The following is a 17261-nucleotide window of genomic DNA, read 5'->3' on the forward strand; positions in this document are numbered from 1 at the left end:
TACCTTCACTGCCATTTCAACAATAGTTTAAGAAGCAGATGTCCAAAAAATTTGAGACTGAAATTTAAGAGTCGTTACTTATTATTACAAAAGATGGCACTAGGTAGAAAGAGACAGAAGAAAGTTGAGTGGATTTCCAAGCCCTGCTCGCAGACCAAAACTACACTGGGTAGAATCCCTGATTTTCTCCTACTGCATCTCAGAAGCTGAGAGGAACGAAGGGTGGCTCTGTAGAGGGGCAGAAATCAGGCCTTCCTGACCTTCCCTCCACTCCTCTGGGCTGTGGGTACAGCTCAGAAGTCCCGAAGCCTCCTGGATGGTATGTGCAGTCCACCACAGCAGCAGCCTAGTGCAGACTGGTGGCAGGAACATTTCTTAGAGAACTTCTACAGTTCTATTCAGGTGCATGGATCTTGCCGAAAAAACTGAGAGCCACTGTGACTCTCTGTCCCATTCCTGTGAAAAACCAGAGTGTATTTTTCTACATAGAGGCCTGTGCCCAATCACAGAAGGCTGTGCTTTCTCTGCCTGGATTAGAGACAATCTAAGACTAACAATCTCAGAGAGAAGGAGAGGGGAAAACAAAGGTAGTGATAATAATAATAACAGCAACAACATAAAAGAATATTTTTGGAGAGGTAAGCTTTATCAATACCAATAAGGAATGAATAACTATAGCACAGATACTATATATTATACTCTATGCTACATATATTTTTCTCTTGGAGGGAAAAAAAAGGAAAAGGAATTATAAGGCTTTGCTGAGTGCTCTGCGAAAACATGTCAAAGTCTTTACTAAATATTTCAGCTTCCCTCGATGAAATGAAAACTATGTGATACCGTCTCTGATAAGTAGTAGTAACTTACCTGAAAGGCAAAGAGCATTTGAGAAAGCAAATTTCTCTAGAATGACGTCATCTAAATCTAGCTCTGAATTTAACCTGATTTCCCCTCTGTGAAGTTTTGACTGTCCCCTAAGAAAAAAAAAAAAAAAAAGTAGTTTCTAAATCGCAAAAAGTACCTTTTTTCTTTTGAAAAATAATCTTTATAATCTTTCTAGAGGTCATTTTGGCAATCTGTATCAAGAGTCTTACAAATGTTCTTATACCATACGATCCAAGTAATTCCACTTCTAGGAATTTATCCTAAGGAAATAATCAAAGATGCAAGGAAAGATTTGTGTACAAAAAACTTTCTATGGGGACTTCCCTGGTGGCGCAGTGGTTAAGAATCCGCCTGCCAATGCAGGGGACATGGATTCGAGCCCTGCTCCAGGAAGATCCCACATGCCGCGGAGCAACTAAGCCCGTGTGCCACAACTACTGAGCCTGCATGCCACAACTGCTGAAGCCCATGCACCTAGATCCCATGCTCTGCAACAAGAGAAGCCACCGTGATGAGAAGCCTGTGAACTGCAACAAAGAGTAGCCCCCGCTCACCGCAACTAGAGAGAGCCTGCGCACAGCAACGAAGGCCCAACGCAGCCATAAGTAAGTAAATAAATAAATGAATAAATAAATAAATTTATTAAAGAAAAAAGACAAATGAATAGAGATATACATTAAAAAAAAACTTTCTATGGTCAAATGTTGAATAGTAAGAAATCAGGAAAGAAACTAAAAGTTCAACAGAAGAACGGTTCATTTATAGGAATTCACACAACAAAAATGAACAAGCATGTTTTGAAAGGATATTTAGTAGAAAAGGGAAAATGACTACAATAATTTGCTAAGTGAAAAAATGCTGAATATAAAACTATGTAACTATACACAGTATAATCTGAAATCACATGGACATGGTGAGTATGGGGAGGGAGATGAGGCAGCTGTGACAAACCAAGATGTATATGTAGAGAACTCTGGAGCGACTGGGGAGGAGGGGGAAGGGAGGGAATCTGGGAGTGTAAGTATCACAAGCAAATAGGAAAAGTAGAGGCTAAACCTTCACGAGATACGTGAGACCAGAAGACATAGACAAAGGTTGGTGGACGAGAAGACGATACAGGAAAGCTCATCGCTGTCTATTATCACTTTGCTCTCATCCCAATTAGTCTTTCTATAGCTGGTGTCTCTTCCAAATTTCCCTAAAGCTCTGCTTGTGTCGCTTCCTTTCTCAATACAAAGACTTTTTTTCCTTCTCACATTCCACTAGACCAGTACCTCCCTGAGAGAAAAGACCTTCATTCTGCCTTCTCTCTCCGCCCTAACATCCCTCCTCATTTTTGCACCCTTGCTGTGACATGGAAATTGGCCAGTACGTTGCCTACCCATACATTTGACCTGAGAGTGGTACAGCAGTGGTACCCCCATTTCCACAAGTGGTTCTCTTAGAGCACCCTGTCATTATACTTTATACTTTTTACACTCAAAGTCAATGGGAAAAAAGCAAAAAGGATTTACTTCAGAGAAGACTTTACTAGAATAACTGAACAGGTTCATTCTAACGAAGGCACACCGTATTACTGATTTTGGCCGCTTAGGAAACTTTCTATTTTGGGGTTATACTATCTACTTGTTTTAATTTATGGGTAGCCTGAGAAGCTATAAAAATAATATCTACCCACTAATATTTATTAATTGTTTCAGCTCTGTATTTGTACCAATAACTTTTTTCTTAAAATTAGTCTCCAAGTTAATAATTTATCTTCTCTACTGCTGTACCTAGTTATTCCAAGCACCCTTTTCATAAACTTGATAAAAAGTTGCTTACTCTGTTTTTGAGTAGTTAAGCTCTTCATTCTCCCAGTGCACCAATGCAATTTCATAGGGGTGAATTTCATGTTTTTCAAGAACTTGCATCACATGCTTCATCTAGAAGAAAAGGAAGATCAACCTGAAATTATAACCAACTCCCTCAGTACAGGATAATGTTATAGAGTTAATGCTTATAACATTTTTAAAATTACATTTGATACCATTTCTTCTGTTCTTTAGGTTTTAAGGAGAAAGCAAATTCATGGTGATACTAAACTAATTGGAACGATATATGCATTTGCTTTTACATTTGGAAAACACAGACAAGCTTAAGGAGGAGAACAAAACCTCCCATTATCCCACGACCCAAAGAAAACCCCTAATAACATTATGGTTTGTATTCTTTAAATCTTCAAAACAAAAAGTTTAAGTAACACACTTGTAAAACTTTAAACACAGAGGTATAGAAAGTGATTCTCTCTCTGTTCTCCTGAATTTTTTTTTTCACACACACACACTGTATTTTATTTTTACAAGAGATAAACTGACACCAAGCATTGTAACTGGATGGCCACAACAAAAGCAACAATGATTGCAATTACCAAACACGAAACACACTCACACTGTGTCATAATATTGACCTTCAGTCCAGGAATCCTCCACTGTAACAGCTCCTTCACTTTGCAGTGAAAATTGATTTGTGTATTTTTTGCCTCTGAGTCCTTGTGGATTTTTTTTTTTAATTCAAACAGAAAGTCACAAAAATTATAATCACCCTCATCAGTTCACTCAGTCCCAGGTAATTAATTTTTTTTCATCTTGATCTTTTGTGAGCACTTTTATGAATTCATCAGTTTTCCATTAGAGTTCTGAAAATGCTTATTCGTTCAGTTCAGCAGTATAGTCAGTCTCCTGAATTTCTAATCCTCTAATGTAACCACCATTAAACTTGGTGCATACCCTTCCAGACTTTTCCCTATTTGTATATGTATGTACATTTAGTTTGCTTTCTATATAAATGGGATGATACTGTACATGTGAACATTTTCAATGCGATTCTCCTTCATGGAGGAAACGTAATTGATTTAACCGTCTTAAATGTCCATCCATGGGTTTTTTTTCCCATTCTCTACTATCACGATGTCACATGTGCCAGCCTTATGCGTGTATCTTCAAGGACTTGTGGGAATATTTCTTTAGGATTTGTTGGAACAAAAGACATGCACACTTATAATTTTGATAAATGTTTCTAAAATGCTCTCCAAAACAGTTTTTCCAGCTTTAGAATCCAAAGATTTACGAGAGCATTCTTTTTTTTTGAATATTATTCATTTTTTTATATAGCAGGTTCTTACTAGTTATCTATTTTATACATATCAGTGTATATATGTCAATCCCAATCTCCCAGTTCATCCCACTGCCCCCCCTTCCCCCGCTTGGTGTCCATATGTTTGTTCTCTACATCTGTGCCTATGAGAGCATTCTTTTATTTATTTTTTTAATGAGCGCATTCTTAAAAAACACTGGGTATTGTCAGCCTTTTACATCTTTGCAAATTCAAATAGCCAATTTGTACATTTTTCTTACATTTATTGCTCATTTATATTTCCTTTTCTCCAGGAAACCGCTCCCCAGTCTCCCTCCCCCTGCCCCCTATGTGTGTATCTCCTTTCAGTAAAACTGGGTTTGTATGAGGCATATTTTTTTTACCAGCTCTGACATTATATTGGTTATATTTTGTAACCTGCTCTTTTAATTTAACTGTAGCACATACACAGGCAATTCCTCAGGAATTGGTTTCTTCCCACGTGACTTTTAAGAGCTGTAGTATGTACATCCTGAATACATACTATGGATGTATTTAACGAACTTGCTATTGTTATGTGTTTTGGTTATTTCTCATTTTTGCCATTGTAAATAATGTGTTGATGAACATTTCTATACATCATTCATCATATATAACTGTGATTATTTCCTTTGGATAACTTTCTAGATGTAAAATTGCTGAGTTAAATATAAAGCTTTGATATGTATTACCAAACTGCCTCTGAAAAGGTTGTATTAAACAAATCATGATCGGGATATTGAAGAAATTATTTCCAGTGAGCTAAAAAGTTCTAGAAAACTTGATCTAAAATAAGACTCAGTGCAGCCAGCTTCCAGTGAACTGTGTGTACATTACTCATTTTGTAGGTTATCACATGAGAAGTATACTTCCTTCTGTCTGCAGTGTAGCTAGGATTGTTCTGATTTTCCACAAATTATTGTGTGCTCAGAGAATGGAAAATGTAGGAAACTTCTAAGTCAAAAAGAAAATTTTGGAAGATGACAGTGCTAGAACCAACATCACATAATGCAGAGCAAATAAACTGAGGATTATCTGTTAATTTATCTTCCAATTGCTCAGATTATTAAGTGCCAATTAACAATTTATTCTCAGAAAACTAAATTTTAATACTTTCACACTTTATTTATACTTACAGTTTTGTCTGTCACATTCCAGAAGACAGCAGCTCCTTCCCTGATTTAAAAGAATAAACTACGTTAAAGGTGGAATACATTCTTTAGGGCCACACATAAAGCCATGCTTAGGTAGCTTCTAGAATGCATCTAGAAGGCCAATTTTAAAAAATATGATTTATTATTGATTTGACATGATGGTCCCTGGATGGATATGATAAACAAAAGCTATTTTTTGAATTTCTGATAAAAAACCTGACCCCTCAAAAATTCATGGATTTCTCCTGTGGTTTGCAGAATAAATAACTATTATTGTAAAACCATGTAACTTCAGGTATCTAAACTCTTTCATACCTGATGCAATTCTTTTTTGTTTTTTTAAATTAATTTCTTTTTGGCTGTGCTGGGTCTTCGTTGCTGCATGCGGGCTTTCTCTAGTTGCAGTGAGCGGGGGCTACTCATCGTTGTGGTGTGCGGGCTTCTCATTGCGGCGGCTTCTCTTGTTGTGGAGCATGGGCTCTAGAGCACAGGCTCAGTAGTTGTGGCACACAGGCTTAGCTGCTCTGCAGCATGTGGGATCTTCCCGGACCAGGGCTTGAACCCGTGTCCCCTGCATTGGCAGGTGGACTCCCAACCACTGCGCACCACAGAAGTACCCTGATTCAATTCTGGTGTACAGATATCAGAATAAGGAAATTTTTGAGACCTGTCTCATTAGCTCTCATTAGGCAGATTCTGCTATCAGAAAAGAATAAAGGGTCATGCTTTTAATATCTGTGGAATAAAGAGACTGAGATAACTTAAAGCTTCAGATGGTAAAGGCACCTATGAAATCATGCCAGCCATCCCTACAGTGCTCAGAGTAGACCTGCAACAATGCCACAGGAGGCCCTCACAATCCAAGTCTGCCTTTGACAAAATTTAAGTCTAAAAACTGTTAGGGAACTTGTTTTGATTTCTGAAGTCTGATGTGTTGAGCTGTTTTAGGTAGTAAATTAAAAAAAAGAAAAAAAAAAAGAAAAAGGAGTTACAGCTCTGGGTCATTGCACCAGAGGAAGGAAGGGTAGAAATGAAAGAAAGGTAGGGGCTTCCCTGGTGGTGCAGTGGTTAACAATCTGCCTGCCAATGCGAGGGACATGGGTTCGAGTTCTAGTCTGGGAAGATCCCACATGCCGCAGAGCAACTAAGCCCGTGTGCCACAACTTTTGAGCCTGCACTCTAGAGCCCACGTGCCACAACTACTGAAGCCTGCGTGCCTAGAGCCCATGCTCCGCAACAAGAGAAGCCACCGCAGTGAGAAGCCCACGCACCGCAACCAAGAGTAGCCCCTGCTCGCCGCAACTAGACAAAGCCCGTGCACAGCAACGAAGACCCAACGCAGCCATCCATCCATCCATCCATCCATCCATCCATCAATAAATGGTAAAAATATGATGTTCCCATTACCATTCTTCAAACCATCTTGAGCAATGTGCTTAGTATGTGTGTGGGTCTGTGCTTAGCATCTGGGATGCAAAGATGAGTATGGTCTAAATCCTCTGCTCAAGGAAGTCCCAATCCAGAGAACATTGATCCACGGACCACCAATTACAATAGTGTGATCCACGCTGTAACAGAGTTACGCAGAATCTAGGTGGATGTACACCGGAGGGCCACAGTTCCTAAAGGACTAGCAGAGCCAAATGAGAAAACGAGGAAATACCCCTGGGGAAATACCCCAGGCTCCAGGAAAAGGTGCAAGGGGGGCAGGCAACGTTTCAGAATAAAGAGCCAGTAGTTTGAATGGCTGCGGATGAGGGGAAGGGGAGGGCACTCAGGTCAGAGGCGGGGAAGAGCCAACCCCTGAAGGAACTTCGTGCTGTGACAAGGCGTTTGGTCACATTCCGTAGAATTTTAAGGACAGTATAGTGATCAGAATTACCCACTGAAAAATTGCTCTGCCTACCAATAGACAGACAGACTGCTGGTGGGGTGAGAAGACAGGCAGGGAGACCAAGCAGTGAGTGTGGCAAAAGGCCAGGGTGGGGTCTCAGTATATGGATTTGGGAGGTGTTTAAGGCCACAGCCAGAGCGCTGGTTCAGAGAAGCACCTCAAGGCAGATGAGAGATCCCAGGAACTCTGCAGTATGGTGCTCAAGCCACGTGTGACTACCGGGCACCTGAAACAGGCCTGGTCCAAACTGAGAGCTGCTATAAGTGGAAAATACACGCCGGGTTTCAGAGACTTAGTATGAAAAGGAGAATGTAAATCTCACTAAAATTGTTGACCGATTACATGCTGAAATGATAATAGTTTAGATATGTTGGGTTAAATAAAATATACCAGTAAAATTAATTTCAGGCAATATATGATGTTATTATTAGTGTTGGTCAAAATTAAATTCATCTTTTTTTAAATTAAAAATGCGACTACAAGAAAATATATTATTACATTCGTGGCTTGCATTTGTGCCTTGCGTTGTATTTCTACTGGATGATGCTGATCTGGAGGACCTCAGAAATCCAAATTCCTTACTCAAGTCAAAAGGGGTGTTTCTCTACCGGCACTAAATGTTGAACTCTTGATTATGTCCAAGGAAAGTAAGGCATCCACAGGAACAAAGACAGAGCTTCCAGTTATCATCAACTGTAAGAACTAAGACCACAGAAACTTCATCAAAGTCTGGATTCTCATGGATGTTCCATGTATTTCTGTTCTGCCACTTATTAGTCCTCTGACTGTGGGTAATTCAGTTAATCCCTCTGACCCTTGGGAATAAAAGATCTTCCTCAAATGTTGTGAGGATGAGATTATTTTAAATGGTTTCTATTATCATTACCACTTCCACTCAGCTACTCTGGAGCATCTGGTATTAAAACAACCTTAAAAAAAAAACACCTTTAAATAAAAGGAATAAATGTATGTGGATCAGGGTCCCAGTCTGAAGCCTCCAGAGAGGTAAGGTGATCTAAAACTTTAGCTTCAGAGGGCGAAGATGGAAAAGGAAGAAAGACAGCGGGGCAGGTAGCACGCACCTGATGAGGGGCACTGAAGATGAACGGGAAATAAGATGCTTACATATTCTTAGTAAATGAAAACACACATTTACCAATAAAGGCAAGTACACACCAAGTTACCCGAATGGGCCTCTGTTAATGACCTCAGCCTGAGCTTCCTTCAGTCTCTTGCTCTCAGGAAGGCCGGAAGCTGGGGGGAGTCCACTCGGTTCCCTAAATCCCTGCATTCTGCAGGGCACCATTATTTCCACCAGTGGTTCCTGACCTTAGCTTTGTCCAATGCTCTCTCTTTTTTTTTTTTTGCGGTACGCGGGCCTCTCACTGTTGTGGCCTCTCCCATTGCGGAGCACAGGCTCCGGACGCGCAGGCCCAGCGGCCATGGCTCATGGGCCCAGCTGCTCCGCGGCATGTGGGATCTTCCCGGACCGGGGCACGAACCCGCATCCCCTGCATCAGCAGGCGGACTCTCAACCACTGCGCCACCAGGGAAGCCCCCCAATGCTCTCTTTTTATAACGTGTTAAGTGCACCCTTTACTGTCATGAATTATGAGCAGTGCGAAAAACTTGCATATATGATACAAAGATGACATAATGCTTAAAGTTAATTTAGAACAAAATGAATAAAAAATCCCTAATCTTTTCCCTAGGGGGGAAAATTCTTTATTTCATAAGAGGATTTACCAGCAGATACCTAAAAGTGACAAACTCTCCTATTCAAATAAGAACCAAAGGATAAATTTATATCACAAATAAATTTTGAAACATCTTCTGTTAAGAGAGAAGGTACACCTGCATCTTTGAGGAACACATTACCTGGCCACAGCCCATCTTCCAATGGAGTTGCTTTCTTGTCTTACCTGAAGAAGAATATTGTTCCAGGATCACCTTCTTTTGCAGAATTTTCCATACCTATCACCAAAATATTTGCTGCATCTGTGATAAATGAGCAAAAAGCTATGTCACAAGGTGACACAAGATTTAAGTCACCTATAAACTTTTAACAAAGTATTTGTGATCATTGCTTCATATACCATGAAGTGCTCTACAACACACTGTCCATTTTTCTACTAAGGTTTCTAAAAGTATTTAATATATGAAAATGAAAAGACCATAAGAAATTACTTGAACAAAATATTCAACAACCTGTGGCACTATTATTAGTGCTATTTAAAACTCATTCACGCCCATTTTGATTCAGTAATCGCTAGTCCAGTTGATAATTACTAAAGTCTTAGTATCAGCACAACTAAGGTTCAAGAATTTGGGGGGGTGGGGGAGGGATGGACTGGGAGTTTGGGGTTAGCAGATGCAAACTATTATATAGAGAACAGATAAACAACAAGGTCCTACTGTATAGCACAGGGCACTATATCCAATATCCTGTGATAAACCATATGGAAAAGAATATAAAAAAGAATGTATCTATATAAAGGAATGTATATGTATAACTGAATCACTTTGTTGTACAGCAGAAATTAACACACTGTAAATCAACTATAGTTCAATTAAAAAAAAGAAAAAAGAATTAAACTTCTTTCTGTAAAAGTAATTTAAAATAAAATTTGAAGAGCCATTAATATATTCTCTTCCTTTAAATATCATTTTATTAATAATATAATTTTAATATTCTCAAACTACTCTTTCCACTGAATTTTAAATTATATTGTATAAAGTGTGGAAAATAGAAAACATACAGAAACAAAGATACAGTCCATTTCAAAACATATCCGATTTCAAAGTTAATCATGAGAACTACCATGATAATCACCTGTAACTATTTAAATATTTTAACATTTTAAATATTAAATACATACATATACAAATATTCACCAGTAAGTAGTTACTTTGTATATTAGTTTAGTAGTATTTATTATAAGTATATAAATATTCTATAATGTAAACTATAAATAACATGTTAGTCTATCAATAAATATACTAATATTAGTATGTAACATGTTACATAATTTCTTTTTTGAAACTAAATACATTTTAATAGAAAACAAAATACAAAATAACCCTTTTCAGAAAACAGAAATATTTAATCCTTTTCCCACAAATTAGAAGTTGCTATATCCTCAGAGCATAGTTTTCGATGCGTGTGTTTGTATTTAAGATTTGTTTCACAGACTGTTCATTAAATTGCTACTGCAAAGCAGGAGGTGGGAGGGGCGATCTCAGGAGAAAAAGACACTGGAAAAGCCGCACCTCGGAATCATTTGGAAATTCAACATTTTCTAATTCTATCTTTTGATGTTTCACTTCCAATTATTTTCATTTCTTTACCACAATCTGTCCTTTTAGGGGAGAGAATTGTTGAATAGAAGTGCAGCCACAAAAAGAATCTTTCTTTCCCACCAACATAATTTCTTAACATAAAATTAGGATCCTCAAAGCTTCAGAGCTCCTAATAGAGGTTGGGGAATGGGGGATTCAGAAAAAGACCAACTCCTAAACTCCTTTTCTTTGGTGAAATCACACTTCCTTGAGTTCTACATCTATAGAGGGCAAGGCTCACCCATATAGCCAAGAACACCACAAATGAAGTGGGAAAGATCCAGGCCAGTGAGAATAGTACGAGAAGCCCCCAAGTGTGTGATGCACAGGGGCACCCTGCCGACAGCCTCTGGAATCAGCCAAGAATACCGCAGGGCAATTTTCCTTCTTAGAGGCCCTGGACATAGCTCTGTTTTTCTAAGTCAATTATGTTCGTTTTTTGCCACCAAATAGTACAAACAGTTGGTTCAGATCATCAAGGCTGAGAAAGCACAATGACATTTCGATTGTTTCTTACAGGGTCGGTGACTCTTTTAAGAACTTTCTCTGTAGCAGAGAGGTTTTCAACCTACTGTTTTTTGCTACTTTGAGGTAAATTCATGAATCTTCCATCAAAGTGTTCCAAGTCATTTTTTAAACATAAAGCAGGTGATTTCTCAAGAAGCCTTCCTCACACTATCCTAAAATCTTCTCAGTTTAATTCTCTTTTAAAATATTCATTGAGCTTATCTTTTAACTAATTCTGTTAGTTTTAAAGTGTTGGACTGTACTAGTAAATTTTTCTTTAAAGGCTCTCCCCAACATTTCTATCAATTATATGGTTCTTCTGTAATACTAAAATAACTTTTTAACGTGACAGAAATGAAGTGTCATGGCCTTTGATCATCCCAAGTAAGAGTGATCCTATAAATACAGCTGAATAAACCATATTGATTTTAATCTTCGAACTAAGTTCTCTGTGAATATGTCTTAAATTTCCTATCTTTGTATGTCATTTGTATAAAGAGATTCAACGCCACTTTTATGATATAATCCTTCAAATAGAAAATGAGAGGCTTCCCTGGTAGCTCAGTGTTTAAGAACCCACCTGCCAATGCAGGGACACGGGTTTGAGCCCTGGTCTGGGAAGATCCCACATGCCGCGGAGCAACTAAGCCCGTGCATCACAGCTACTGAGCCCGTGCTCTAGAGCCTGTGTGCCACAACTACTGAGCCCACGTGCCACAACTACTGAAGCCCGCGTGCCTAGAGCCCATGCTCCGCAACAAGAGAAGCCACCACAATGAGAAGCCCGTGCACCACAAAGAAGAGTAGCCCCTGCTCACCGCAACTAGAGAAAGCCCGTGTGCAGCAACGAAGACCCAACACAGCCAAAAGTAAAAATAAATAAATTTATAAAAGAAAGAGAAAATGAAAACTAAACAAATGCATATTTAAGACAGTTATCATAGGAAAATTATTTTCCAATACATTTTAACATACTTGGCCCCAGGTTCAAGAAGATGTACCTCTAGGCAAGCTTGTTACTTCAACATATCCATGGGAGGCCAGATCTTGAGAGAGACTTCCGAGATGGTATTCATCTGCGGTTGCAAACGCAGTACAGCGCATCAGGTCCTGTGCCAGAGAGAGGAGAATGAGATGGGTTACCAAGAGGTGCCTGTGATGGTTGTCTCTTTACAGGGAGGATGGCGTGCTGCAAAGCTGGCACTCGAGAGTTTTATCCAAACATTTCAACGGTTCAGACAAAGGATGTGAGAAGGATGCAGAGAAAGAAGTTACAAGGAGGCGGATTTCAGCTCAATCTATGCAAGAACTTTCTCTTAATAGTCAAAGAGATGGAATGGGCTATCAGAACAGGGAGCCACACCTGCTGGTTGTGCTTCAAGCACAGACTGATCAAAAAATAGAGAGGATTTAGGCACCATACAAGGCGCCTGGATGAGATGCTAGTTAAAGTCTGTCCAACCTTGAGTTTCCATGGTTCTTTTTCACAGCAGCATTATTATTTGAGGTCATTTGATAATTTGCCACTAGCCTTGTACAGGCAGAGACTACTTTGAATCTACTAAGGAATTACAGAAATTTTTACTCTAGTTAATTGTACTCTGGTTAAAAGTTCTGTGAATCTGAGAATGTGTCCAGGTTTGGTGAGTGCTTTGGATTTCTGCACTAGGAGTCTTACCTGTGTGTACATGCATACATTTATATTGTGTGTAGCTATACAGTATACATATGGTAAGCATATGGTACAGCACACAGTGTTTTTGTCAAACTGTAGGTCACAAGCCGTTAGTGAGTCCTGATATCAATTTAGTCGGCCCAAACCAGCTTAAAAAAAAAATAAACTAGGGGCTTCCCTGGTGGCGCAGTGGTTGAGAGTCTGCCTGCCGATGCAGGGGGCGCGGGTTTGTGCCCCGGTCTGGGAGGATCCCACGTGCGTGGAGCGGCTGGGCCCGTGAGCCATGGCCGCTGGGCCTGCGCGTCCAGAGCCTGTGCTCTGCAACGGGAAAGGCCACAGCAGTCAGAGGCTTGCGTACCGCAAAAAATAAATAAATAAATAAATAAATAAACTAAACAGAATAAAACAGAAAATATTAGAGTACATAATTCATAGTAAGGGTAAATTTTATTTTATGACATTTTCTGTCACATATATGTCTATATAGGTATACTGGGTCACTGCATATACACTGTAATGTAAAATAAATTTCTCACTATGGAATACGGTCAATAAAGTTCAAAAGCTATCGGCAGAGGTGTTAAGAGTTCAGGCACAGAATTAGATTCATTAAAAAAAAAATCAGAATAACAATAATGCCTACTTGATAGGGTTGTTGTGAAGTTTAAACAAGCTGATGAATGTCAACTGCTCAGAACCATGATTAGCACAAATGTTCAACATTTTTTAGATAATACTTATTATTATGGCACATGCAGGTATGTTTAAACCATCAAAATTTATGGGAGGCTAAAAAGTTTATCAAAAGTTTATCAGATTTACATCTGAATTTTCATTTGTTCATAATTTTATATTTTAGTGTCTATTAATCAGAACATTAGTGATTCTACTGTCTTTGATACATATGGTGCTTTGGCCCATATGTATCAAAAGAGGTATATGAGTCACTAAATCAAAATTTATTCCTAGGATTTACTCATCTTGGCTCCTAAATTCTTTCCCTTTCTGCTACATTCCTAGTATGAAATTCAAGAAAAGTAGTACATAAATTTCTTCCTTCCTCCCACTTTTGTTACCTAACTCCTGGCTCTTTCTCAAGAGATGACCTAACTCTGCTTTTTCTTCCATCTGTTACACAGTTCTAATGTGTGGTTTAAAAAGTAGCAGAGGAATAAACGGAGGACCTGAAAAACCTAAAATCCGTAAAATATCCACTCATAAGCAAAACATTCAATTGTCTAATTGATTTTAATTCAATTAGAGGAAAAATGAAAAGTCAGACAAGCAAGCTGAAATTGTCACTGAATGTGAGCTAAACGGATGCAGGATCCTCCTGTTGCAGATATCTGATATGCTGATTCCCGTATTCATTATGAAGGTAAGAACACGTTAATTTACAAAAACATATGGACCCATACAGTCAAAGTAAAGCTGGTTACTGGAGTATAGGAATCAGTTATGTGCTTAAGGTTTAGAAGTGCCAGCACTAGTTGTTCTTTTAAGGCTCCGTGGAGTTAAAAAGAGCTGGCAGGATGTGAGATTAAGCTGGCTGAAAGAAAGGAATCCTGGAAAGAAGCATCAGGTAAGGCCATGGCAGGCAGGCTCTACCCTACAAGAGCTGACAAACTTACTCAAGTTTGCTAAGCAAAATCCCAGTGCATTAGGTTGCATGTCAGAGTGACTCTGGGGCTGCTAGAGCTGACATGCTTAGTTTAGGCTGGAGTGGGAAGAGAAGGCGGCACGAAGGAGAAGACAGGAGATAAGGAGAAGGTCGACAGCTAGTCCAGCGGAGGGTTTTCCCAGAACTGTACTAGAAACGGCATTGCCGACTGTTTCTAGAATCATTGCCGTAAACTGGCAGCCCAGACAACCATCCAACTCAAGAGCTGATCCACATAGTGTTTTCAAGATTTGAACAAACTATCAACAATAAATGGCCATTTGACGCACAATCCAGATTTCCACCATCTTTCGCTCCAGTGGAAGATCTAGCAGTAATTGACCAGGGTCGGTGGGGGGCGGGGGGGGCGTGATTCTCCAGCCGCTGCAGTCCCTCCCACTCCCTGGCTCGTGCCTGGCTTCACCATCATCTTTCTTACTGACCAGGCCCATCTGTGCTAAAAAAACGTATACTATTTTACCTTCTCAAAAATGGAACAAGTCGGGCTTCCCTGGTGGCGCAGCGGTTAAGAATCCGCCTGCCAATGAAGGGGACACAGGTTCGAGCCCTCGTCCGGGAAGATCCCACATGCCGCGGAGCAACTAAGCCCGTGCGCCACAACTACTGAGCCCACCTGCCACAGCTACTGAAGCCCGTGTGCCTAGAGCCCGTGCTCCGCAACAAGAGAAGACACCGCAATGAGAAGCCCACGCACCGCAACAAAGAGCAGCCCCTGCTTGCCACAACTAGAGAAAGCCCGCGCACAGCAGCGAAGACCCAACACAGCCAAAAATAAATAAATAAAATAGATTTTAAAAAAAAGTGGGACAAGTCAAAGCATTCAACCACTACTTCCATGAGAAAATATATGCTGAGCTCCAAAGAGTCAGGTTATAAATTTTTAAACACAATTTGTTTTTAACTTAGTCATTCCAAGGATCTTTGCAGATTTTCTGAAGATGGTCACCTTTCCTTCTCTCACCATCTCCTGTTTAGTTTGGCTCAGAGTCCTAGCCAATGTCTCACAGCTTATTTGGTTTAGCCTACGTTACATAACTTACATGGCTCGCCACACTACTTTCTGTATCCTCCTTAAACATCTGGGATGTGAGTCTCTGTTTAAGTTATGAATCTTCTGTGAATAGATGATTCACAAGGTTTTCCAATTTGACTTGTTAGAAATATCTTTTTTGGGTTTTATTTCCTTTGTTTTTCAATTTCAAGATTGTATTTAAATCCACTTGGTAAAGGGAAAGAGTGTGTGTCATCTTTGCATTTTTTCCCCCTATTATTTAAAGATGTTGTTATTCTGCAAGAAGCTTTCATCTTCAGACATGTCTTTTTCTGGATTTCTATAATGAACCATTATTTTTTGAGCATTAAATATAAATATACACCAAACTTCAGGTTCTAGCATGGGGATCAACAACTTGTTCTTAAATAAATGTGCCAAACCAACCTAAAATAGTTATTGGATTTAAGACTTAAATTTAGGCCTTTCTATTTTAAAATGTTAAAAGAAAACCACCCAAACCCAAACAAAACAAAACCAAAGCCAAGAAAACCACCATGTTTCAGTATGTTTCATTTTTCTGGCCACAGAAAACATATTCCAGCAGATGGGGCTAGAAATTTATATATGATTCTTGTTTTAGAGCATCACATACTCTGACAGAATACTTTTCCTGAAAAAGAAAGTTTATTTTTATTCGTGTTCTTTTACTAAAACAAGAAATTACTGCATTACAGTAATGTTGCTCCTATATTACTAAGGGGAAAAAATGCATGTTTTTCCTGTTATGTACAGATTATAGGCAAAAGTTAGAAAACACAGATGCATTTTACATTACTAGTATAAAGCTTTAGCTTTTAACCTTTCTGACTACAACCCATGGTGAGAAACCCTTTCACATACACGGTACCTACACACACACAGACACCCACACCAATAATGGACACAAAAGCTTCACAGAACAATATTTACCTTTATCATGAGTAATGCATTGATACTTTCTATTCTGTTTCATCAAACACACCAAAAAAAACCCAAACCTATTAACAACCCACTGGTTGATTTTACTACACACTGTGGTGTGAGCCTGCAAACTACTGCTGGGCGTCCCAGCACCCTGCCTTCTCTGCCAGCCTCCACGCTGCTCAGAGGTTGGTCCTTACCCTCGGGCATCGTCCTCCTCAAAGACAGGACAGGCCAACAAGCAGCACTGGCCCTGCCATGTTAAGTGATGAGCCAACGGTATGTGGGCTGAATATCTCAGCAGGTTATGATCTCTACAAATGGAATCAGGTGAAGACTTGATTCTAATATAGAGGGTGAGTGGCCTCACCCCGCCAATTCCAAGCACATGCCATGTGGCAGAGGTAAGAGGGTGAGCTCAGGCACACACGTGGGGAATGAGACAAAGGGTACCTCTTTCTGGTACAAAGTAGAGTCCTTTCCTGACTCAGTCCAGAGGGGAGGAAAGGGCTTTACCACCAAAGGGGACTCGCCAGCCCCATGAGGCCCACGTGGAAATGGAGGGGCCCTCTATTCGGGACAGATAAAAGCCAGTCTTCAGCCCTGGGCATATATTACCTCGTTATACCTCAAGACTGTGTTCTCCTGTAAGATCATTAGAAAATAATGTTCCAAAAATCATACTCCCTCAGGTCACTTTCAAAATGCCTTCAGAAATAGAAAAGATTGTCTATTATTTTCCTGTACTTCCAGAGAAACAACATGCTGTTTCTGTTTTCGCGGAATTCCAACTGAAGTCACAGCTATTACGTTACATAACATGTCCTATGTCAGGACCCAGGAAATAAATGACTCCTTAAGTTTGGTGATAGAAAAAGTTATTTCTTATAAGACATTCTTATGTTTTTCTTTTCTTCTTGTTAGACAACAAGAAATGTACAACCCAGGAGTATTCCTGCCTTTCTTTAATCATTGGGCTTCGTGGAACTAAATATTCAACTAGATTACTCGTATCAGAT

General features: G+C 39.6%; 1 protein-coding gene across 2 annotated transcripts in view; it reads right to left on the reverse strand.

Moving 5' to 3' along the window:
* RMND1 (required for meiotic nuclear division 1 homolog) overlaps nucleotides 1–17261 on the reverse strand; it is a 42523-nt gene that overhangs the window by 17647 nt on the left and 7615 nt on the right. For both annotated transcript variants that reach the window (XR_016395256.1, XM_022559352.3), the window contains exons 3-7: nucleotides 11934–12042; nucleotides 9009–9084; nucleotides 5175–5214; nucleotides 2710–2810; nucleotides 868–974 (exon numbers count right to left, since the gene is read on the reverse strand). Coding sequence is in view for 1 of the 2 variants with exons in the window: in XM_022559352.3 (XP_022415060.2) it covers nucleotides 868–974; nucleotides 2710–2810; nucleotides 5175–5214; nucleotides 9009–9084; nucleotides 11934–12042 (433 nt within the window). In the remaining variant the exon portion in view is untranslated. The remainder of the gene's footprint in view (nucleotides 1–867; nucleotides 975–2709; nucleotides 2811–5174; nucleotides 5215–9008; nucleotides 9085–11933; nucleotides 12043–17261) is intronic.

Source organism: Delphinapterus leucas, chromosome 12, assembly GCF_059928025.1.
Source record: "Delphinapterus leucas isolate spDelLeu-1000000601 "Yukka" chromosome 12, BTC_Dleu_Yukka2, whole genome shotgun sequence".
NCBI lineage: Eukaryota > Metazoa > Chordata > Mammalia > Artiodactyla > Monodontidae > Delphinapterus > Delphinapterus leucas.